This window comes from Branchiostoma floridae, chromosome 4, assembly GCF_000003815.2.
Source record: "Branchiostoma floridae strain S238N-H82 chromosome 4, Bfl_VNyyK, whole genome shotgun sequence".
In the NCBI taxonomy this organism is placed as follows: domain Eukaryota; kingdom Metazoa; phylum Chordata; class Leptocardii; order Amphioxiformes; family Branchiostomatidae; genus Branchiostoma; species Branchiostoma floridae.
In genome coordinates, this window is record NC_049982.1 from 2,022,457 (window position 1) to 2,046,971 (window position 24,515).

Below are 24,515 nucleotides of genomic sequence, written 5' to 3' on the forward strand. Positions count from 1 at the left end.
ACAAACAAACAAACAAAGCTGTCCATGTTGTGTTGCAGGTTTACTAAAGGCTTGTCTGTGGATAAGATCTCCCTGAGCACACTAAAAGGAGAGGGGGAGCTGGCCAACCTGGAGCTAGATGAGATCGTGCTTCAGGACGTGCTGGATCTGCCGACTTGGGTCACCATCAAGAAAGCCACGTGTAACAAGGTCGCCATCAAGGTCAGCCACGCAGTCTTCCATTTTCAGTTCCTTACATGTGAATGCACTGACCCTGTGACCCTGACCTCTTACATGATGCTGTAGATTCCATCATAGACACTGTATACACTATTGCTACCTTCTTTTATTAGTTTTTATGTGTTTAGATTAGAATATTGTTTCTCATTATTGTCCTGTCAATGTCAGTGTCAATTTCCATTTATACTGTGCATGTCAGCAAGGGTAGCCTTTTCCAGAATAGATTTTAGAATATTGAACAAGCATGATACCATTTCGTTACAATACATAAACAATAATTGAAGGTCTTGTTCGAAGATTCGTCATTAAAGGTTAGACATCCAGCCAGGTAATAAGACATGTGATATTTCAGAGAGGTTTATGTATGGAAAGATATCATGTATACTAGTATACATCATATTCTTGACATCTAAGTGTTAGAAAGATAATGAAAATGTCTGTCATGTTACTTGTTTAAGAATTTGTTAAGTTTTGTTACTAGGTTTTTTTTGCATTACTTAGATTTAAGTGTTGCACCCAAAAATGTTTTGGTGCACCCAATTTTTTAAGCTGGGTGCACCAGTGCACCTAATCCCAAAAATGAATTTCGAGCCCTGGCTTGTTTGTTGCCTGTTGATTTCACTGGTCACGACTCCACCAACTGAGATCATGCGAGCGAGCTCGGCTCACGGCTTGGAACATCTAATTGAGTAAAGCCCAGGCAGAGTTGGAAATAAACTGTGGGCAAAAGTGCAGCCAGAATTGGAGCTGGGCACATAATAATTATGGTTGACTGGATGCAATTGTGTCTAGAATATTTATAGTATAGCTCACTGCTACCGGATGTCGTGGAGCCCCTACGACCCCTGAGGTTACGGGCCGTGAGTGAGTGAGTGAGTGAGTATAGGCTTGGATATTTGTGTGGAATTATGCTAGTATATACTGTAGCTAATAGTAATAGTACATAGCATTTTTTTAACATTTAAGTGTCAGAAACAATGATAAATCTTTGTTGCTAGTGATTACTTTAAAAATGAATTTTGTTATAAAGGGACCCAGAGGCAGTATGGTTTAAGGTTTTTTTTTTTTTACATTCTACTAATTATTTCATTTTATTCTACTAATTATTTCATTTTATTCTACTAATTATTTCATTTTGTTCTTAATTATTTACACCGGGTCCCATATTTTTTTCTGTTCACCATATTTTATGGTTTTGTGCATCAGTGTGTGCCAGGCCAGTGAATGAACCAAGTAAGACATGAGCACCTATTGCCTTAAAATTAGTTTTGAGCCTTGTTCAGGTCTCTCACCAGGATATTTCACAGCATAGGGGCATCTTGTGCAAAGCCATGTGGGAAGTGATGTAGGCTTGAGTATTGTAGGGGGTCTGGGAAAATCAGCGAATTGAAGATCAGCATACTTACTGTCATTCCTGATTCTTTCAATGTAGTTTTATGTTCACGGTTTTCACTGTGACAACTGTAACGTGAACTAATATCATTACCGATAACAAAAAACTTGTCTTGGTGACGATGACAATTCGTTCACCATGAACATTTAATTCAGACCGTTAAAGTTTGGTACCGAGAAGACAAAGTGCATGACAGTAGTTTACGGCATTATCATTGCAACACCTTTGAATTCCATCTCAACTTGGTTCGGTTTGACACATGGCAGCGGAACATGTGATAGTACATGTGATCAGTCCTTAATCAGCATGTTATTAATAATTGCTATTACCAGCCATTGTGAGGAAGTCCGCACAATCATAGCGATGATTCAGACATGAGCATATGTACTTACAGTCCACTGTAGAGGCCACACGATAATGTGTCAGGTTTGACACATGGCTGCAGAGTGGGATGATTCAAATGCGAGCACCTGTACTTACAGGCCACTGTAGAGGTCACACAATGTGCAGGGTTGGACAAGTCCACTATCCCCATTGTCCTGGGCAAGTGAATGTGCTGTTCGGGCAAGTGTGTGTGCTACCCCACTTGTCCGATCGGGCAAGTAAGATTTTTTCATTGAGTGAGATTTTATAGTTGTTACCAAAGTTTTACAGTCACGACATCAAACAATGGTCAACATTGAGGCTGGAAGTGGAAATGCATTTATAAAAGTGACAGTCAGTTGAATTTTGGGCAGGTGAAAAGTTGGTTTGGGCAAGTTCGCAACTAAATTTTTTATGTGCTTGCCCGATAGGACAAGTGATTTTTAGAAAACTTGTCCAACCCTGATGTGTCAGGTCAGACACATGGCTGCGGAGTGGTGATGATTCAGACACGAGCATATGTACTTACAGGCTACTGTAGAGGCCACATGATGTGTCATGTTGGACACGTGGCTGTGGCATGCGCGGATTTAGGGGGGGGGCGCACCCGGCGCGCGCCCCCCCTTTGGCTGGACCCAAAAAAAAATTCGGCTGGACCGCCAAAAAAAAAGGAATTCCACAAATAAATCCAGAAAATCAGCGATAGTTTCAGCGAAGCGGCGACAATACAAAGCCGCCAACCAACAATACCAAGGCGCACTCCTCCCGCTTTTACTTCCTCATTGTGTCGATCTTTGCGGGCATAGCCAGAATGTTTCGTAACCAGGACGTTGGCAATACTCCCGCCCTCCTTCGGAACTCGCTTATCTGACTCTAATATTGTTATTATATTTGCTATTTTGGAGCCCTATTAGCCCATGTGGACTGAGCGACGCAAGATACAATACATGTTAAACATTCATTCATTCATACTGTGACGGTAAATGTCAGGAGTAAAAATGTGTCAAACTTACGATATGTCTCCACTAAGGGACTTGACGATATTTACCGGGGGAAGGGCTGATGCAAAATGGGTCAGGTAAAAGAATCTTTTCCACTACACATTGTACGACATTTACACAAAAGAAACTAAATTAATGTTCTACTTGGAAGAGACTTGGGTACATTTTAGTGATATCGTGACGAAAACCGCTTCAATACTGCTGTAATCATTCCAAAACGGAAGTTATTTCGGCCAACCAACAAACTTGCCGAAAAATATTCGCGCCATCATATGCATGATTACGTCATATATGCACGCAGCAGATAGCCCGCCGTCACGAAAGTAAACATCGTAATGTTTCATCCCGTTGCCGTCCGTGAACCATTCCGTTAACAAAGAACAGATGTACACAGGATTGATATTGATACCAATTTTAGTCTTCGTAAACTTCGTGCGAACATGGAATTACACGACAGAGGCGGCTGCAGCAAATTTCTTATGGGGAGGGCGAACTATATTGACGTAATCCTAGGGGGTCCGGTGGCATGCTCTCCCGGAAAAATTTTGAAATCTTGACTATCCGAAACGATCTTTCCTAACTTTTGATGGACAAATTTGCTGGCAGACTAAGCTAAGTTTAATAGCCTCTCTAGTAGGGTTTTTAGCTTATATTATTGAGGGCGACGACGCCCCCAACGTATTTTCACAACTTTTAGCGCACGAGCCGTCGCAAGGTAGGTCTGGAGAAAAATGTTGAAATTTGAACCATCTGAAACAGGATTTTCTGCACTTTGAGGGATAAACTTTAATGGTAGACTATGCTAAATGTAATGACATTTCTGTCAGGGGAAAAGATTTTTGATGGCGACGAGCGCCAGAGCGTCGTGGGCGCCGGAGGCGCAAGCCGTCGCCAGGCACGTCCAGAGAAAAATTGAAATCTTGACCACCTGAAACTTCATTTCCTGCGTTTTAGGGGCACATTTTGCTTGTATTTTTAAGGCCCCGTTTTAATAGGCATTTTTTTCAATGGCCCTCCCCCCGGCTCAAGACATGTTTCGATGGCCGTTCCCCCATGCCAAAAATATGATTATTGAATGTGAGATTGCTAACTATAAAAATCAGTGTTCTTTCGTTTATTATATTTGTTCAGCCCTAAAAGTCAGGGTTGATTCGTTGGTTATTTTTGCACAGAAATGGCTCTAAAATGCACCAGAGAGCCTCTTAATTTTAAAAAGTTCTCGGGGGAGGCCCCCCAAACCCCCCCAACGAGAGGGGGAAACCCCCCTCTCGTGCTCTCCCCCCGCGCAGCTACGCTGCGCATTCGTGGCCTTCGGCCACGACCTGAGGTGCGACAGCATATGCGCCCCCCCTTTGCAAAATCCTGGATCCGCCCCTGTGTGGTGTGTGTGAATGTGATGATTCAGAGGCGAGCACATGCACTTGCCACAGGACGAGTGTGGTGTAACACATGGATGCAGAGTGGCAATGATTCAGACATGAGCATATGTACTTACAGGCCACTGTACATTCTGTAGACTCCACATAATGAAATGGTTTGACATGTGGCTCGTGATGCCTACCCTACATGTACATGTATTAAACTGTTTGAACACACCAAGTCCCGCATTGTTCTGAATTAGTGCTGCTTAGGCCCAATCTATACACAGTTTTTGCCGATATCTGTGGATGTGTCGGGAGGGATCTGGAACGTTGGCCGCGGGACACCCGTGGCGCTTGCAGTCATAAACAGCTATATAGCCTAATGAGCCCGCGTTATATGCTAATGAGCCTTCCCAAAGTCAGGACACATCTACACGCATGCGGAAGCTGTCGGGGACCCCTGCTAAGCTATCGGGGACCCTTGCTAAGCTAATGTACGAATGGTCCGGACCTTTCGGGAGAAATTTTCCCGATATCTTTATGGCGATATTGCAGTTCCATCTAGACGCTGAAAAAAAGCTGTCGGCGAGGGGTTGTTGGCTCGCCGATATCGGGAAAAACCGTGTCTAGATCGTGCCTTAGTCCCACAGTGTTCTCAAGTGCTGCTCTTCTCTCCCTGACATAACGTGAGAAGAACTGCTTTATTTGACCATCAACTCTGAGAAAGACAGTATCAAAGCTAAGTTGTGGAGTTGTGTTATCTTTTTGCTTTGACTTCACGAATGAAGATCCAATGTTCTTGTCCACGTTATGCTAGTACTAGTAACCAGTGGGTGGTAAGGCCAATGGGTGATAGGAATATTTGGCCACAGCTGTTGCACAGGAATGACTGGAGCTACACAATATGCATACCCATGATCATTTGTAATACAAAACAAACCATTAAAAAGATATTAGCTCAGTGAGCAACTCACGGTACATGTAACACAACAGTTTTTTTTAATGTTTCTAGTAAGTACAAACTGCGTAAGACTGGACTAATAGCTTTGATCCACACAAATTGGCGTGAACCCTAATCTTCTTACTGATAATTGTGTTGGATTTTATAATGTGCTGGAGGTGAGGCTCTAGTCGTATTAAAACTCCCTCACGAAGCTCAGCTCAATAGCCGAAGCACAGGGGAAACGCAGGAGAACTACACCATGCAGAAGAGGAGATATCTCCTGTGTGTATCATGCCCTTTTCCCCAGTCAGAGAGCTTCTAACATTTGTTTTAGAGGATATTTATCTGATAAGTTTCCTTATCGCGAATTAGAGATTGTGATTGTTATATGTGTTCCTCATGTGATTCCTGGTAATCAGTCACACCCTAGGAGGAGAGCTGGGCAGAATTGATGGACAACAGGCTCCTATATCTTTATCTCCAGGGCTAATTATGGGTAAAATCAATTATCCACGGATATTAGCTATGATTCTATTGGGTTTTGTGTCTATCATCCTTCAGTCATACATAATAATCACATTGGGAAAGTGTTCTTGTATGTGTTGACTGCATGACTGAGATGGGAAAACCAGATTTACATCCTTGCCAATTTAGGACCTTAACCCTTAAACTGCCAAACCCGGATATATCTGGGTGTGGCACACAGGACATGTATATGTGTGCCAGATATATCCGTATTCCCCCGAATTAGCAACTTTGCGTGCACGTAGTGCACGAACCCTGGAAGTTAGGGATTTCGGCCTTGTTCGGCGGTTCTTTTTGGAGGTCAGCAGCCAACCCTGGCACTGATAGCATTTTATATTGCTAAAACTCTGGCAGTAATGTTGAGATCAGTGTGCAGACCATGGACTAATAGAGAATGCTTCTTACACAACCAGGTGGTACTTACATTCAGGGTTGTAGCCAGCCTGAAATCATTTTCCGTCCCCTCAATTTTGAATCCCATCGAGTGCCCAAGGTGTGAGACGTCGTGACCTTTCTAGGTTGGTTTGAGTGCATGCACCCCCAGAAAATTTTGAAATCTAGATCCTCTGAAACAATATCTCCTGCATTTTGAGATGTACATTTTGCTGATAGACTCAACTGTTCAATTTCAACTGTTTTGATGAAAAATTACAAAAGGGAGACAGTTTTATAATATCTTTTCAAATCGATTTTTGTCCGTCACAGAGGACGGAATGGTCAAAAAAATTTTTTCGTCCCCAGCTGCAAAATTCCGTCACAGGACGGAAGGACGGGTGCTGGCTAAAACCTTGCTTACATTAATTGCTTACGTTTCGATGTCTCTCAGACACCTTCGTCAGAGCTTCTAACTGGAGTTCTGCTTCTCACCGCTATAGTATATGTAGCCGATGTAGGTGGTGCTTTTGTGGTGAAAAAACAACGAGGGGGGATACAAGCTTAGCCACATATGGGATTATCCCATCCGTGGCTAAGCTTGTATCCCCCCTCGTCCCGGTTCATCACTGGGGTTGACTTTCTTATCCAGAACTCCAGTTAGAACTTCTGACGAAGGTGTCTGAGAGACATCGAAACGTAAGCTATGTAAGTACCTGCTGGTTGTGTAAAAAGAGTTCTCCTATATCCTATATTCTACCAACCTGATGAAACTATTTTCGGAAGAACATGGACTAATAGGTCTGGATCAAACCTTGTGAGTCAGTGGGGTTGCTGCCTGTTGAGTCCTTGCATGCTATGGGTTCTGCACTTGGACATGGCCTCTGCCTGCTAAATTAGTCAGATTCAGGCCTGAAAAAAAAATGTTTGTGTTTCCTGTTTCAGAACTGAAATAACTAGGGTTGGTAATTAGGTATTATCTTTTCTTTTTCTTGTAATTTTTTTAGGCTGGCCAAAACTTTAGTGTGACATACAGTTGAACAAAGTAAACTGAAATGCATGAGGACACTAAGTAAGCGTCGTTCAATGTTAAACTTGAATGGTGTCCATAGAAGACACATTCATTCTTTATTAGATAGGACAGGCAGTGTTTTTACTTCTAATCAATAGAAAGCAGGCTGAGTAAAAATTCTAAATGGAAGCTACATTGTATGTGACTCCACTGCCCACCCAAAAAAAAGTGTAGGGATGGCAGGTGTTTCTAGGGTAGGTAGCCTAGGGAAACAGGAAACACAACATTTTTTTTCCTAGGCCTCAGCCATGCTACAGCTTTCACCTATGGTCCTTGTGTCGTGATGTTGACTTCCCACTCACACGTACAAAGTCAAGGCTGTGTGTAGGGAAACATGGACTTCCGTGCGGCCTCGTTATTTTGTGGAGAGGCTCACATGGCCTTGAGTGATTGAGAAATTGAATGTTATCCAACATTTTTACATACATGTCCACGTTCCTAGTCTGCAAGAAAGATGAATTTAACCATTGAAAATCTGCCGTCTATTAAAGTATTATGGACTGCAGCATGCTGTCATTGGTGTTCTTATTTTACTTTTAGTTTGCATGGCTCGGAATACTTTTTTTTCTGCATACCTGCACTAGTGAAGGTAACACTGAAAATTACCTGCACCAGACAAATTTTACCTTACACCACTATGAATTTAGGAAGTATGGATCATACTATATTGTTCAGGAACTATTGCTATTTTCTCTTGTATACTTTTTAGGGGTTAACTTTCAATACTGCTAGCAACAATCCACTGCTCCACATACGCCTACATTATATGATATTTATATATAAAACCCATGGACCAGTACAGGTTACTTTATAGGTGGTAACAGTCAATGCAGCAGTAACAGTCCACATACACCAATATGTATAAAACCCAGTACATGGACCAGTGCAGGTTAGGTGCGGGTAGACATCAGAAATACCTGCACAGCTCCAATTTTACCTGCACTAACCTGCATGCAGGTGGTATTTCGAGCCCTGGTTTGCCAATTCTGCTGTCAAATTTCCATGGAATGATTGGAATTTTGTCTGACAAATTGCAATGATGAGGGTATTGCCAGCCCTACCTGTGTGCTGTGTTTCTCACTGTTGAATGTAGGAAATCAAGAAGTTTAGCAGTAGGACTCATTATTATGCGAGTATCAAAAGTTGTAGTGTTAGGTACGTATCTACTAGTAGCTGTTGGTGTGGTTCAAGCTAGTCCAGATGTGAAGATTGTTTCTCATCAACTCCTGTGTTTCATTCAGTGAGAGAAACTGTAAATGTTTTGAACATGGATTGCTTATATGAGTTCCCTATGATCTGACACTAGGACTGGGTATCGGTACAGCGTACCGGTACAAAACTGTTTTTTCTTGTTGGACTGGTCCAGAAAAATCGGACCTGAAAAAAATAGGTGGACCGGATGTTGGACCTAATAGAAAATTAACATATTGTTTGATCAGGTATTCAAACGTTTTTGGCATGCGCACTTGCAGGTGGAAGAAAATAAAGAGTGAAACAGAGTAGAGTTTGTAGTCATATATTTCAACCTCCTAGTTTCTACCAAGTTTTACAGTCATTCGTACAGGTGCAGTTATCGTTGCAGGGTTTTAAAGTGTGACAGTGTGAGTCTAATACTCCACCAAACAGATTTCTTTGTAGTGAAATGGACCATTGGTATGAGTCATACTGAATCAGGTCCAGGTTCAGGTCCGGACCTGAATCTGATCATCTGAACCTGAACCGGACCTGAACCTGGATTTTCTGTTCCGGTACCCAGCCCTATCTGACACTGTTAGGTCCACTGGTCATTGTGCGATCTCCATGTTAGGTGCACAAGTGTGAAATGTGTGAGCTGTGTGTGTTTGTGTTAAGTCCATATTTAACTCCAGGGCTCAGCCTGGCATATCTGGCAACAATGATGGAGCATTCATCATTTAACCAGTGCCAGGGCTCGAAATACCATCATGCAGGTTAGTGCAAGTAAAACTGGAAATGTGCCTGCCAGGTATTTCTGGTCTCTACCTGCACCTAACCTGCACTGGTCCATGTACTGGGTTTTATACATAAATGTCATACGATGTAGATGTGGATTGTTATTAGTTGCATTAAAAATTACCACCTATAAAGTATAAAAGAAAGAAATGGCAATGGTTCCTGATCAATTTTAGTATGGTCCATACTACTTAAATTCAGAGTGGTGCAGGTAAAATTTGTCTGGCGCAGGTAATTTTCAATAGTATGCAGAAGTATTTCGAGCCCTGCCAGTGCCCAATGTTGTGATCACCATGGAATGGCGGCTCCATAGTGATTTTAAGCCTCAATACATATTAAAAGTCTTGTTGTGAAAATTCTTTGATATCAGACAATCAGTCAATATTCGGGTCTCCAGTATAGAATTGTCGTGCATAAGTGCACTTCACTTTTATACATGAATATTGACAGGACAGCGTAAGGCAAGAGCAGTGTAATCTACCAGCAGGGCTCAAATACTTATTTTTGGAATACCTGCACTAGTGAAGGTAACATTGAAAATTACCTGCATTACTCTTAATTTAGGAAGTATGGATCGTACTAAAATTGGTCAGGAACCATTGCTTTTTTTGCTTCTATACTCTATAGGTGGTAGAAGTTAATTCAGCTAATAACAATCCACATACACTTACATCATATGACATTTATGTATAAAACCCAGGGCAGGTTAGGTGCAGGTAGATACCAAAGATACCTGTACAGCTCCAATTTTACCTGAATTAACCTGCACATATATGACAGGTAGTATTTTGCGCCCTGTACCAGTAATGCAGGGGTTTGGGCACTGCAAGGAGAAACCTCTTACGGAGACCACTTCAACTGGATTTGTTGGCTCTCAGATTTATAGTGCTACACTGGAAAATACAGATGAAATGTGCGCACAGTTAGAATGTACATTTAGTAGTAATACTTTTAAGTTTTCCTCCTTTTTTTTTTTATCTTGTTCGAAACTTGGATACTTATTCAGCAGAATCATTATTTGAATTTTTGCTTAGAATTTCTGAAATAAATTAAAAGGAAAATAATTTCTGGTGCTTTTGTTGCCGCATTGTTGTACATTTAGGTCAAACTGGGGCTGGCTGAAAATTACTTTCATAGATTTTCCCTTAAATTTGCAGTAAGTCGGATAAAATAGAGTTATCCAGGTGTTTTTGTTGTTATGTTACTTGAAGGTTAAAGACTTATGGCATATTGGACCATCCCATTTGTGCCCAACCTGTTTTTTCTACAGTGTTCCTGTATGTAGTACAATATGTACATGCCTGTCCTTAGTGCTGAACTCGCTGTTGCCATGCCTTCACTTGGCCTTGGAGCTGGCAAAAACACTTTGTTATACTTTAACGAGCAATTTCTAAAGAGGACAAAACCTAACAAATAAAGAATTTCTCAAACCTGTCCTTGGTGCTGACCTCTCTGTTGCCATGCCTTCACTTGGAGCCAACAAAACTACTTAAGCTGTATCTTTGTAAGACTTTAACACGCAATTTCTAAAGAGTACAAAACCTATGAGATGAAGAATTTCCTATACCTGTCCTTGGTGCTAAACTCACAGCTGCCATGCCTTCACTTGGAGCCTACAAAACTTCTTAAGCTATACCTTAAACTTATAGACTTAAACGAGCAATTTCTAAAGAGTACAAAACCTATCAAAACGTAGTTCCATACCTGTCCTTGGTGCTGAACTCACCATGCCTTCACTTGGAGCCACTAAACTTCTTAAGCTTTATCTTTGTAAGACTTTTTTTTTTAACAAGCAATTTCTAAAAAGGACAAAACCTATGAGATGAAGAATCTCCCATACCTGTCCTTGGTGCTGTACTCACTTTTGCCATGCCTTCACTGGAAAGTCAGCAAATATAGTTGAGCTGCATACATATATTATATACACTGTGCTTCCATGCGGCTGATCTGTCCAGTGAGTCCAACTCTGGGCTTCAACTTCATGGTTTGCCTCGATGGCCGGACCCTACCTTCCGCACCCGCAAGTCAGCGAAGCCCGAGACACTACCGGCTGCTCATCCATGACTGCTACCAGTGGTTGTTGTAAATACATGCAATTTTCATCCTTAGATCCAGTGGACAAAACTGAAGACCCACCCAATATGCCTGTACATGGACCAGATCGACATTGAGATGGAAACATGTGATGAACCCAGGGCACCCAACAACCCCTCACCTTTCATGAGCCAGGGGTAAGTACAGCTAACCCAGGTCACCCAACTAACCCACCCAACAACCCCTCACCTTTCATGAGCCAGGGGTAAGTACAGCTAACCCAGGTCACCCAACTAACCCACCCAACAACCCCTCACCTTTCATGAGCTAGGGGTAAGTAGTTTGAGTAGTTGAGTTTTTTAATTTTATCACTTTTGTCCTTTCTTTGGGTTTCTTTTCTTTTAATACCTCTCCTTTGTCTTCTGTTTCTCTGTATTTCTGTGTTCTGTTCCTCTGTGTTTCTGTGTTCTGATGTCTCACAGTCCAACGTCAGTACCTTTATCTAAAGACCCTGTCAAGAACCTTTCCGAGAGGAGGTATCCATTGTTATTTTCTCTCATGGATAATTTTTGTCTGTGTGGTTTTCAGTGCAATGCTGCTCCTTGTTGTATCAAAGAAGTTGCAGAGTTTTAGATAATAATTTAGCTTATTTCTAATAAAATTATTGACTGCAGATGTTTCTGAGAAGAAAGCTACAAGAGAGTTGCCCATTTTATCAATATGAAAGAATTTGCAGAATTGTTAACAATAATTTGGCTTTTTTTCGTGTAATAGTGTTGACAGCAAATATATTTGAGAAGGAAGATATAAGAGAGTGACCAACGGATGCAAAAATTTGATATACCTTACTGGTCTTTACTCTAAATTACTGGTCTTTTGAGATGCATAAGCTCTATTACTGTTACTGGTTTTGTGTGTTAAGAGGTGTTAGTGTTTATTTATTGTTTGTTTGTTTATTTTGCAGAGGTGACACGAAGTACGGTTTTGCAGAGAAGGTGGTGGATGGGATGTCTCTGACGATCAACTCCGTCACCATCCGCTTCATCTCTCACGCCTTCCACGCATCCTTCCAGGTAAGGTCTGCACCCCACGCTGGTGTGATACCCTCTCTCACGCCTTCCACGCATCCTTCCAGGTAAGGTCTGAACCCAACACTGGTGTGACACCCTCTCTCACGCCCTCCACGCATCCTTCCAGGTAAGGTCTGAACCCAACGCTGGTGTGAGACCCTCTCTCACGCCTTCCACGCATCCTTCCAGGTAAGGTCTGAACCCAACACTGGTGTGAGACCCTCTCTCACGCCTTCCACGCATCCTTCCAGGTAAGGTCTGAACCCAACACTAGTGTGAGACCCTCTCTCACGCCTTCCACGCATCCTTCCAGGTAAGGTCTGAACCCAACACTGGTGTGAGACCCTCTCTCACGCCTTCCACGCATCCTTCCAGGTAAGGTCTGAACCCAACACTAGTGTGAGACCCTCTCTCACGCCTTCCACGCATCCTTCCAGGTAACGTCTGAACCCAACGCTGGTGTGAGACCCTCTCTCACGCCTTCCACGCATCCTTCCAGGTAAGGTCTGAACCCAACACTGGTGTGAGACCCTCTCTCACGCCTTCCACGCATCCTTCCAGGTAAGGTCTGAACCCAACACTGGTGTGAGACCCTCTCTCACGCCTTTCACGCATCCTTCCAGGTAAGGTCTGAACCCAACAATGGTGTGAGACCCTCTCTCACGCCTTCCACGCATCCTTCCAGGTAAGGTCTGAACCCAACACTGGTGTGATACCCTCTCTCAGGCCTTCCACGCATCCTTCCAGGTAAGGTCTGAACCCAACACTGGTGTGAGACCCTCACGCCTTCCACGCATCCTTCCAGGTAAGGTCTGAACCCAACACTGGTGTGAGACCCTCACGCCTTCCACACATCCTTCCAGGTAAGGTCTGAACCCAACACTGGTGTGGGACCCTCTCTCAGGCCTTCCACGCATCCTTCCAGGTAAGGTCTGAACCCAACACTGGTTTGAGACCCTCTCTCACGCCTTCCACGCATCCTTCCAGGTAAGGTCTGAACCCAACACTGGTGTGAGACCCTCTCTCACGCCACACATCCTTCCAGGTAAGGTCTGAACCCAACACTGGTGTGAGACCCTCTCCCACGCCTTCCATGCATCCTACCAGATACGGTTGTCTTTCCGCGCTCTTTTTATCTGTCTTCTTGCTAAATCTTAAGATCATCATTCGGATGGGCAGGTTGCACATTTACAGTCGCCTGCACTGCAGCCACGACCGATGATGATAATGATGATGATAATGATTGTTGCACATGACTCTCTCCCGCCGTCCATCCCTATTCTCCAGTGCCAAATTATGGATACAAACAACACTCTGAGTTAATGATTTGCAACGAGGACTTTTAATACAACTTCACACAGTATGATACAATTGAGCCAAGATAGTTGCCGGAAACTACAAGACATTGTGATCTAGTGGTCAATGGTCATTACCTAAGTAATAACATTATACTGTATGTTGACATAGCCTTGAGCAAAACTTCACAAAACAAAACAAACACATGCACGAAAACAAAACAACACCAAGGAAACAAGTTGGTGAGGCTTTGATCCAGAATTTGGTGCCAATGATTTTGCCACCATCATTTCCTGTCATGCTCTACTTGTTGAGCAATAAGAGCACCCCCCCCCCAGCAGTTATGAGTAATAGCAATCAGAAACCCATTATAGGCCTACCATGTACATTTTGCCGTTGTACAATAGGCTTATGGGAGCTGCTGTAAAATGCATTTAAGTTCGCGGGGATTTAATTTCGTGGCTTTGAATTCACAGTAGCGCTATCCCGCAAATTTATTATTGTTCTGTACTGTAGTCACATAATGTATTCTGAATATTGTGGTGGTTCTAAGTTCGCGATTCAGCGGCCACCGCCAAAACCGCAGATATAAAACCACAGCAAAAGTTTCTGCATTTATAGTATGCCCGGGGCAAGTGAAAATATGTTGTACAAAGTTCAGCTATCTTTGTAACAAAATTGTTGTTATAGAGCCATGTTAGTGGTCAGACTTGCTGGAAATTGATAGAGAAATCAATCCTTTGGAGGATGTTTGTGTTTCTATATAAGATGTTGATTCCACTGTGACAACTTATTCCTCTTCAAATTGATTCCAATTTGGGCAAATTATTTTTCTCCTTAAGAGGGGTCTTCAGGAAAGATTTAACGTGCTTGAGAACTAACGACCCAGACATAATAAAAAGCTAATTGGTGTGTCATTACCAACTGTTCAATACGGCCGTTAGCGGAGCAACTGTGGTGGAAGTAAGATGTCTGGCGGGAATAACGAGGAAGCTAATTACCAACATCGTTAGCAAGCAGCAGCGTTTCCAGAAACTTTGGTGTATTGATTACCTTTGGCTGTTATATCATTCTTACTTAAGCCATGGATGATTATTTGGATTACTGGGAATCCAAAATTGATGCGTGCATGCGAAGAAAATAGTTTTTGCCCAAAATGGTCAGGAATCTTGAAGAAACGAGTGTAGTTTGGTATACTGAACAATTATAGATTCTTCATTTATTTTTTTTCTTTGACTGCCAAATTTGGCATTCTGTAACATTAGTAATGTTTTCCGATATTTGATTTGAGTTATGGCACATATTTGCTCAGTTTGCAGCTACTTTGTACGATTTTCAATTGTTTTTATCTAAATGGATAAAACTTGATGAAGGCAGGCATCATCAATAAAATAAAATCAACATGGCCTTAGCAGAAAATGATTTTTTACATAAGACTTTTGGCTTGACGTCATTCATGAAGGCTAATTTTGGTGGACTCTACCATATTTTTGGTTCTAAGTTGTCTACTGTTGTTTACTGTTGTTTGTTGTTTGCAGCTGTCGAGAATACGAGCCCGCAGTACCACTCCTCAGTGGCAGGTGGCCGACCTTCGTATGACCCGGATCAAGGACACGGAGAGGGGGATGGTGCTCACTTTCAAGGTCAGGGCAGAGGAGTGTTTTTTCATTAATCCCCTGGCTGCGAAAAGGAAGTAGTCAACCCACCCAATTATGGGTGATATCTTTTTTAATCTATTATTCTCTCCTTTTATCTGGTGTCCAGGAGATTGACTTACTAATAGGCAGACCCTTGGTTTTGACATTTGTAGATAAGACTGATACCTGTACAAGTTATGTAGTGATGAATGTCTTGTTTGGTTGTTGAACAGGAGATTGACTGGCAGACCCTGCGGATCGAGGCTGACGCTGTGAAGACGGAGAAGACAAACTACGTCTCCACTCCTGTCCGCCTCATCACCAACCAGTCCCGCATCAGGATCGTCATCAAGAAACAGCTGCATGTGAGTCAGGGTTGGGTTGTCGTGGGTGGGTTGTTATGGGTGGGTTGTCATGGGTGGGTTGTTGTTGTTGGGGGATTGGCATCAGGATCGTCATCTAGAAACAGCTGCATGTGAGTCAGGGATGGGCTGTTATGAGTGGGTTGGTGTGGGTGGGTTGGTTGGTTGTCATGGGTGGATTGTTGTTGGTAGCTATAGGTTGCTGTGGGTGGATCACTGCTGATTGGTTGTCAGCATGGGTGGTTAATGTCATTGTTGGATTTTGTCTAGTGGGATTTCTAATTTGGAGGCTTTTGAGGGTTGGATTCCCATGTTGGTTTTTGTGGGTTACTGTACTAACTTAGATTTTAGCCTTGCATTCAAAGCAAAACAACTGAAAGTGTTTCTTTTTGCCCACGTTATTAACAGGTGACTTGATGACCCGGGTGTACATGTATAAATACGTATCCTTCACACTCAACAGACCCAGAGTTACCAACCAGTTAAAAGTGTGTGGTTTCTCATCATAGTTTGTATGATGGTCTCTCACCGCTGTTGTGCCCCCCTCCCCACACAGGACTGCAGTGTAGTGTCCTCCAAGCTGCACCTGATCCTGGACGACCTGTTGTGGGTTCTGGCTGTGTGGTCTCTCACCACAGTTTGTATGATGGTCTCTCACCACTGTTGTGCCCCCCTCCCCACACAGGACTGCAGTGTAGTGTCCTCCAAGCTGCACCTGATCCTGGACGACCTGTTGTGGGTTCTGATGGACAGCCAGCTGAAGGCCATGGCCTCCTACATGCAGTCTCTCACCACAGTTTTATAATATGGTCTCTCACCACTGTTCTGCCCCCCTCCCCACACAGGACTGCAGTGTAGTGTCCTCCAAGCTGCACCTGATTCTGGATGACCTGTTGTGGATGCAGACCATGCAGTCTCTCATCACAGTTTGTATGATGGTCTCTCACCACAGTTCTGCCCCCCTCCCCACACAGGACTGCAGTGTAGTGTCCTCCAAGCTGCACCTGATCCTGGACGACCTGTTGTGGGTTCTGACAGCCAGCCAGCTGAAGGACATGGCCTCCTACATGCAATCTCTCACCACAGTTTTATATGATGGTCTCTCACCACTGTTTTGCCCCCCTTCCACACAGGACTGCAGTGTAGTGTCCTCCAAGCTGCACCTAATCCTGGACGACCTGTTGTGGGTTCTGACGGGCAGCCAGCTGAAGGCCATGGCCTCCTACTAGCAGTCTCTCACCAGTTTTATATGATGGTCTCTCACCACTGTTGTGCCCCCTCCCCACACAGGACTGCAGTGTAGTGTCCGTGTAGTGTCCTCCAAGCTGCACCTGATCCTGGACGACCTGTTGTGGGTTCTGACGGACAGCCAGCTGAAGGCCATGGCCTCCTACATGCAGTCTCTCAGCACAGTTTTATATGATGGTCTCTCACCACTGTTCTGCCCCCCCCTCCCCACACAGGACTGCAGTGTAGTGTCCTCCAAGCTGCACCTAATCCTGGACGACCTGTTGTGGGTTCTGACGGACAGCCAGCTGAAGGCCATGGCCTCCTACATGCAGTCTCTCAGCACAGTTTTATATGATGGTCTCTCACCACTGTTGTGCTCCCCTCCCCACACAGGACTGCAGTGTTGTGTCCTCCAAGCTGCACCTGATCCTGGACGACCTGTTGTGGGTTCTGACGGACAGCCAGCTGAAGGCCATGGCCTCCTACATGCAGTCTCTCAGCAAGCTCATCAGGAAGTCAACGGAACAGAACAAGAGAGATGCCTCATCCCAGGTAAGGGTGCTACTGTAAATGCATTTAAGTTCGCGGGGATTTAATTTCGTGGTAGCGGGAAAATGGACTTTTCGCGGTGGTTTTAATTTCGCGGTAGCACCATGCACTGTAGTCTCTTACTGTTATGGTAAAATGTTCGCGGTGGTTTTAAATTCACGGTGAAGCGGTCGCCGCGAAAACCGCGAACATTAATCCACCGCGAACATTTCTACAGTACTTTCATCATCATCGTCATTGTACATCTTGTTTTACACAGGTGAGGTACATTGGATACAACTTTGCAGTCTTGTTCTTTGGGCAACAATATTACTGCAGAGTTTCTTTAGAACTTTCAAACAAGGTGGAAAGATTGCCATGACCAATTAGCTTGTTCTTTGAAAACAGACCAATCCTAACTGTCCATCGAAATCAAATGATAGTGGGTCGACCCCATCAAAATTGTGGCATTTATACACTTTTTTTGCTTTCCTGGACTTTTCGCAAGGTGTACAGGCTGGGCTATTAAATTTGTCTATCAAATTATGACATGTCTTTAATTAGTGCTATATAGAAGTGCAGCAGGCAAAAAAAAAATGTTTGATACAACCCAAAAGACAAGGTATCCTACAGATTGAAGTTTTTTTCACCCCCCCACCTCCAGCCTTCACCACCCTCTCCGCAGCACCATGCGTCCCAGCGCCCCCAGGCAGCCGCGGGGGGTACTGCACCCCGGAACCCCCAGCTGGAGGCCGTCAGCAAGTTCTTCAGCAAATACGACATGGTGGAGACGTCGTACCACATCTTCACGCGCCGACTAGACCTGCACCTGTGTGACGACACCAACCCCATGGAGCAAGGTGGGCACATCATATTATAACATCAGCAGTGGACCTTCGTTTGTGGGTTAGGCCATGTCAGTCTACCTGCACCTAACCTGCACTGGTCCATGTACTGGGTTTTATACAAAGTGTCCTATGATGTAGCATAGGTGTATGTGGATTGTTATTAGCTGCATTGGCTGTTACCACCTATTAAGTATTAAAAAAAAATAGCAATGGTTCCATAACAATTTTAGTATGATCCATACTTCCTAAATTAAGAGTGTTATAGGTAAAATTTGCCTGGTGCATTTAATTTTCAATGTTACCTGCACAAGTGCAGATATGCAGAAAAAGGTATTTGGAGCCCTGGGCCCATGTTCATTTGATATATGGATGACATCTGTGGTCGCATCAATTTTCATCCGTCTCCAAAAAGAAAACAGTTGCAACTATACTGTAAATTGTACAAAGCAGCTGCAAAAGGAGCATATATGTGCTGTGAATTGAAAAAAAAATGTTGTAAAACAGATGGGATGCCACAGTCAATCTTAAGGTGAAGGGGACAATAGAACTTTAAGAATCTATAGTTTGCTATACAGCGGCGCTCCCGAAATACGCGTCAACTTGCGCGAAACGTCCTTCGAAATTTCGCAGTGCGTTACGCATTCTTTCGCAGCGCGTTCCGCGAAATTTCGCAAGACGTTGCGCAGTCTTTCGCAGTGCGTTCTGCGAAATTTCGCAAGGCATTCTGCGAAGTTACGCAGCGAGTTTCGCGAAAAGCAGGAGCCTAACGCAAATTCCTACTGCGTAATTCTGCGAAACTTCCGTAGAAACACGCCGCATTCATATGCAGACCGCCCGCGAGGTGGGCGGAGAAATATCACGGTTTGTTTACCTTTCCTTTGAAGCCGGCGCGCCAAAGGCATAGTACATATACGAGTACATGTACATACCGGACGGGGTAGTCGCTTCTCACAAATCTACTAGCCTCTACCTTTTGTTGTCATGTACCAAATTCAATGAAAGTCACACAAAATGAACAAAAATGCTATTAGTAATACTGCTATAAAATAACCACAGGCCTGTGTCCTTGGTAAAGTTACGAAAATACAACGTAAAAATGTACTTTTGGTTTGCAATGCCACCCTATTCATTATTAGCCACGCCGTCATGGTGACAAATTTTGTGCCTTAGAACTTTCCTATCTTGTCAATATCTGCGTACCAACATGTGTCAGTATTTTCCTCATATTTTACCACATAAAAGTTACGGGAAAGTTTTTTTTTTCTTTTTTTTTTCTTCCATAATTTGGAACGCTCTGAGAAACAGCCGGGGAGACTTCTATATTCGGCTATCCTCGTTTCACATTCGGCGGGGGGTGATTCGCTTCATCTCGGCAAGGAGGTTGAAAAAGGAATCGTCGTCAGCAAATGGTGTGCTTGGAGTTCTCACGAGATAAAACGATCTTCGTTGACAATGTTCGGTGTGCTTACATTTACAAGGAGGAAAGACGACGGGGGCACTTCCGTGTAAAGACGTCAAAATTAGCGTGCGAAAAACACTGTCTCGCAATCACATTCTGCTTGGTGCACCGTGATTTTTTTATTCCCACTTCGCTGCCTGAAATTTTGCAGTGAGAACGACCCTTTACCCCACGACTAAAACCTGTATAGTAGCAAGTTTTCGAGTTGAGAACTACAATTTGTAGAGGACGCACGTAACCCGATCCGCATGGGAAATGCCGCTATTTGTGCCGTTACCATGGCAGCAGCTATGGCGGCAGTCTTCAGATGTACGTCTTGGACAGGGCGTGCCCGATTACACTCAAGATCCAATCAACTTGTCACCAATCACAGCCAACAGCGGCGACAAAAAAAAGGCGGTAACATTTGACATACAGATTTTTGGTTCGGTTGTTCGTATTTACATTTTGTCAGTTGCAGTTTAAACTGATACTAAGTACATGATGGGACCAAGATGACAAAAGGTGGAGTTTCTTCATACACCGGCACATATTAGTGATGTACCTACCGTATTTCCAACATTTTGAAAAGATGATGGTCGATCGGGTTTTAAACGCTATATGTTGGGATATGATGTAGTATACATTTGTTGATGTTTATATTATCAGCATTGCATTAGACTGGTCTGGTTTTAAATCTCACCACCAATAATTCTGAGACGCACCTAGTCCGATAGTGTCTAATTGATAAACGACTCGTTTAAATTAGGGCTAGATCGTCACCGCTGCTAACAGCGTCCTTATTTTTCAAGCGGTATATTTTTTTGGCTTTTGTACTCATTCATACAATCCCCGCTCAACAGTCTTGCAGCATGAATTGGAAATACACAATTTCTCAAATATATGGACGAACTCTTTATTATTATTTCAACATTTTAAAACCAAGAGCTTATGATAGTTATTGCCTTATATCTGTATCAGTTGTCAAACCAAGATGTCAGAAGCTAGGATCGCTGCAAGGTTGAATGTGTTCCTTGCAGTAAGGTTGCGTCGATTGTCCGACCAGGAGCGACCGACAGTGATGTTCCGACCCAAGAGCTCCGTAACAGGTAGGTTTTCTTGGCCAAGCTGCACCCCCGATGATCAGCAATATACCAAGGAAACCAACGGATGGAAACCCAAATCCCATCTTATAAAAACAACTACCAATACATAGTAGAAGTACAAATGTACACGTAACGTTAGTTACGCTAACAGAACTTTGAACAGATACGCAGACAAAACACGGTTAATAAATACATTGAAAACACATAAGGTGAATGTATACCCTAAACACATAATGTTTAATGTATGCCCTGTATTGTTTCTTTCGTTCGACTGTCCGATGACCAGGGGCTGCCGCCTGCGATGCCGTAAGAAACAGAACTCCGTAAGGAACAGGTAGGTCTCCTTGGCTAAGTTGCACCCCGATGATCAGCAGTGCGCCAAGCAAGAAACCCGAATCCCATTACGCTGGCTTACAAAATCATTATCTATCGATGCTTTACTACATAGAAGTACATGTAATATTAGTTAAACTATATGACACTAACACGTTTGAACAGATACGCAGACAAAATACAGTTAACAAATTAAAACACATAATATAATGTTGAATGAATGCCCTGTATTGTTTCCTTCGTTCAACTGTCCGGCGACCAGGAGCGGCCGTCAGCGATGTTCCTCCAAAGAGTTCCGTTAGGAACAGGTAGGTCTTGTTGGACCCCTCTGGCTCTGCACCCCCGCCGACCAGCAGCGTCATTTCAAGTGAAGCCAGACGATGAAAACCTGAATCCTAGATATCGTCTAGAAAAGTAGCTATGAATATGATATCAATACCAATAACGTTACATTGAGCATCATTCTAGCTAGAAATACAGGTTATGACCGAGCAGATATAACTTTGATATCGTTTTACATTATACATAATGTAACGTTATATTGAATATATTCAGACTTGCGAAGGAAAAGGTTAGACACCTTTTTCTTCGCAAGTCTGGTAATCTAGGATCGCTGCCAGGTTGGATGAATTCCCTGCAGCAAGGTTGCGCCATGTGTCCATTGTCCGACGACCAGGAGAGGCTGACATCGATGTTCCGACACAGGAGCTCGTCAGCAACCGGTAGGTTTTGTTGGCCCCTGCACCCTGGACGACCAGCAACGTCATTCCAAATCAAGTCGGCGGATGAAAACCTGAATCCTAATCCTCTAGAAAAGTAGATATCAATGCCTACTACGAAGGAGTATAGCTTTATCTAGGAATTATGGACGGGCATTATATGGTTTTACACATGTATACAATATATAACCAATTCACGCAAATCCTGCATGTCTTATATTTCCACTTTCAAGAGGAAAAAATGTCACATTAACGATTATTCAACACTAGCTAACTTTAACGCCACCCTGACGTTAACAACGTGAGTCACCAGCAACTTCGCTGTCTGAATGCCTCTAGCTGCCGACAAAGATTAGACCTTCAATTACTACTGATTACAAGTTCATAGTCATTTCTAAGAATAAAATCGTCACAACAATAAAACAAGGAGCCTTGCAAAATCCTTTGTTCGCAAGGCTTGGCTTGTCTGCATGTACCATTATGCCGAAGTGGTCCCGTGGAAAGAAAACTTTTCTCTTCAAGGCTCATTTCTTTGACCAAAGAACAACTTTGTGTAGTGTCTAATTGACAGAAATTCATTTAATTAAAATAAATCGTTCCTATATCACAATCACTATATGATATACTATACATCAGAATACACGTTTCCATATTTTACCATATTACTTTAAAAGTGGAGTCGTCCACTGACCCCTTGTGACCTTGTTTTCCTGCTGCTGCTGCGACGGCCATCTTGAAGAAATTACGCGAAACACGATTTTCACATCAACAACAACAATGATTGTTTTTTGTCACGGAATACTAAAATTGGGCCTGCTAACATACATTTCAAGAACTTAAGATAATCAGATACAAGACTAGATTGTTTGCTTGTGAAATCTGCCGTAGTTTTCCAGTCCGTCTACATAGAAATGACGATGTAACGTTAGAGTAGAGCCGATTTCGTGTCGGTTTATCCTGGGTTTACGCAAGTACGCTATCTACGGGTCATTGACCCTTAATGTCTTGCGTTGTTCGATGTCATTTCGGTCCTCAATCAAAGAACGTGTAACAGTTTTACGTCGACTTTTCTTAACCCTTCTGTTTGTAATCTATTCGGCTACTTATTTGATGTTGTTCATGATTTGGGACCGCACCGCCACGCGGTCAGACGTTCTCCGAGTTGCGCTCCCGCCACGCTTTTCCAGCCCCCATATTATCTACAATTTATCAATGAATACGTGATAATAAGGACGATCAATTGTCATGTTGATTGCATTGTGTAATCACTGCTCATTAACGACCAAAATTTGCGTAAGATTTCTTACGTAGAAGGCTTTCGCATGGGTGTTTCGATTACGCAGGGGGATATTTCGCAGTGCGTTACGCAAACAGTTGCCAAACTTTCGCAGTGCGTTCTGCGAAATTTCGCAGTGCGTTACGCAAAATTACGGACTGCGTTCTGCGAAATTTCGGAGTGAGTTCTGCGAAATTTCGGAGTGAGTTCTGCGAAATTTCGCAACACGTTTCGCGCAAACTGACGTATATTTCGGGAGCGCCGCTGTACCATGGTCTCTTTGTTATGTCGTTTATATTTAGTATCATGATGATTCACTTTGTTGGTTCTTGAATTCACAAAGCAAGGTGTGCACATTATCACAAATGCCCATTATCAAACATTCTCAAGTCTGACAAACCACACAATATAACTCAATAAGCTTGTTTTTTTTTCCTATTTTTTTTTACTTACATGTACCATGTTCATAGATTGATTATTTTGAACTTAGTATACCATTAGTGGATCATAGATCGAGCATCTAAAAAGTGTTGAGTGTGAAAACCCTTGACAGGAAAAAGGGACCGGTTGCACTGGTGGCAAGTCTACAGTCCGTCCGAGCAAGGTACACCACTGTGTAGTCTGTCGCCATGGCAACCCGCGGGGTTGTCACGGTAACATGGTGTTGGGTCAGGATGTGTTGCCCCCCTCCCCCTTTGTGCACAGTTGTGACTTTGTATGTGACTGTTTTTTGGTAAATAAAGATGCTAACAGCACATTTCAAACAGAAGGTCGATGTTCTCTTCTAAGACTTTCCTCTTTCTCAGTCTTCCTCTCAACTTTTCTTTTTCTTCTATCCAAGATCTTGCTTTGATAATCTTGCTCTGCTTGCTTGCATCTGATTTTTCTAAATTTAAAGTTATTTTAAAAACTTCACCTCCAACACTAGTTCACCTTTTTCCAAGGGGTAACCTTTATCCATTGCTTTTAAAACAGGCTGTTTAAGGACGTCTGCAAGTCGATGGATGTTGGTTTCAAATTACAATATATTTTATTAAAAGAATCTTTATATAGTAAGTATTGCAGTTTGAAACCAAGTTGTCTGTCAACTTGATATACCTACTTAATAATAACCTGTTTTTTTTCAAACGATGGATATAGGTTACCCCACGGATAAAGGTGAACTAGCAATACTTTCCTTTGTTTCTATGATCTGAATCTCTTGCTACAGAAACTCCCCCTTTGCCTGGCGTTACGTTTCTGTGACCGTCTGTTACAGTAGCTCATTAAGTTGGAGTAGTTCTTATTGTGTTAATGATCATGATTCAACTGTGCATGTGACGATAGTTTATTTGCATGAATATTATTGTGCATGGGCATGTTTTTTCTCCCAGTTCCAAACCTCGCAGGGCGTTTATGAGATTGAAAGAGACTTAAAC

The 24,515-nt window shown here is 43.0% G+C and overlaps 1 protein-coding gene across 1 annotated transcript in view; it reads left to right on the plus strand.

Annotated features, from left to right (window-relative positions):
* The window catches only part of LOC118412967 (UHRF1-binding protein 1-like), a 50,382-nt gene that overhangs the window by 4,982 nt on the left and 20,885 nt on the right, over nucleotides 1–24,515 (plus strand). The window contains 8 exon segments of the mRNA XM_035816060.1: nucleotides 39–201; nucleotides 11,330–11,451; nucleotides 12,219–12,327; nucleotides 15,159–15,263; nucleotides 15,491–15,622; nucleotides 17,243–17,401; nucleotides 18,042–18,237; nucleotides 23,651–23,701. Coding sequence (XP_035671953.1) covers nucleotides 39–201; nucleotides 11,330–11,451; nucleotides 12,219–12,327; nucleotides 15,159–15,263; nucleotides 15,491–15,622; nucleotides 17,243–17,401; nucleotides 18,042–18,237; nucleotides 23,651–23,701 — 1,037 coding nt within the window.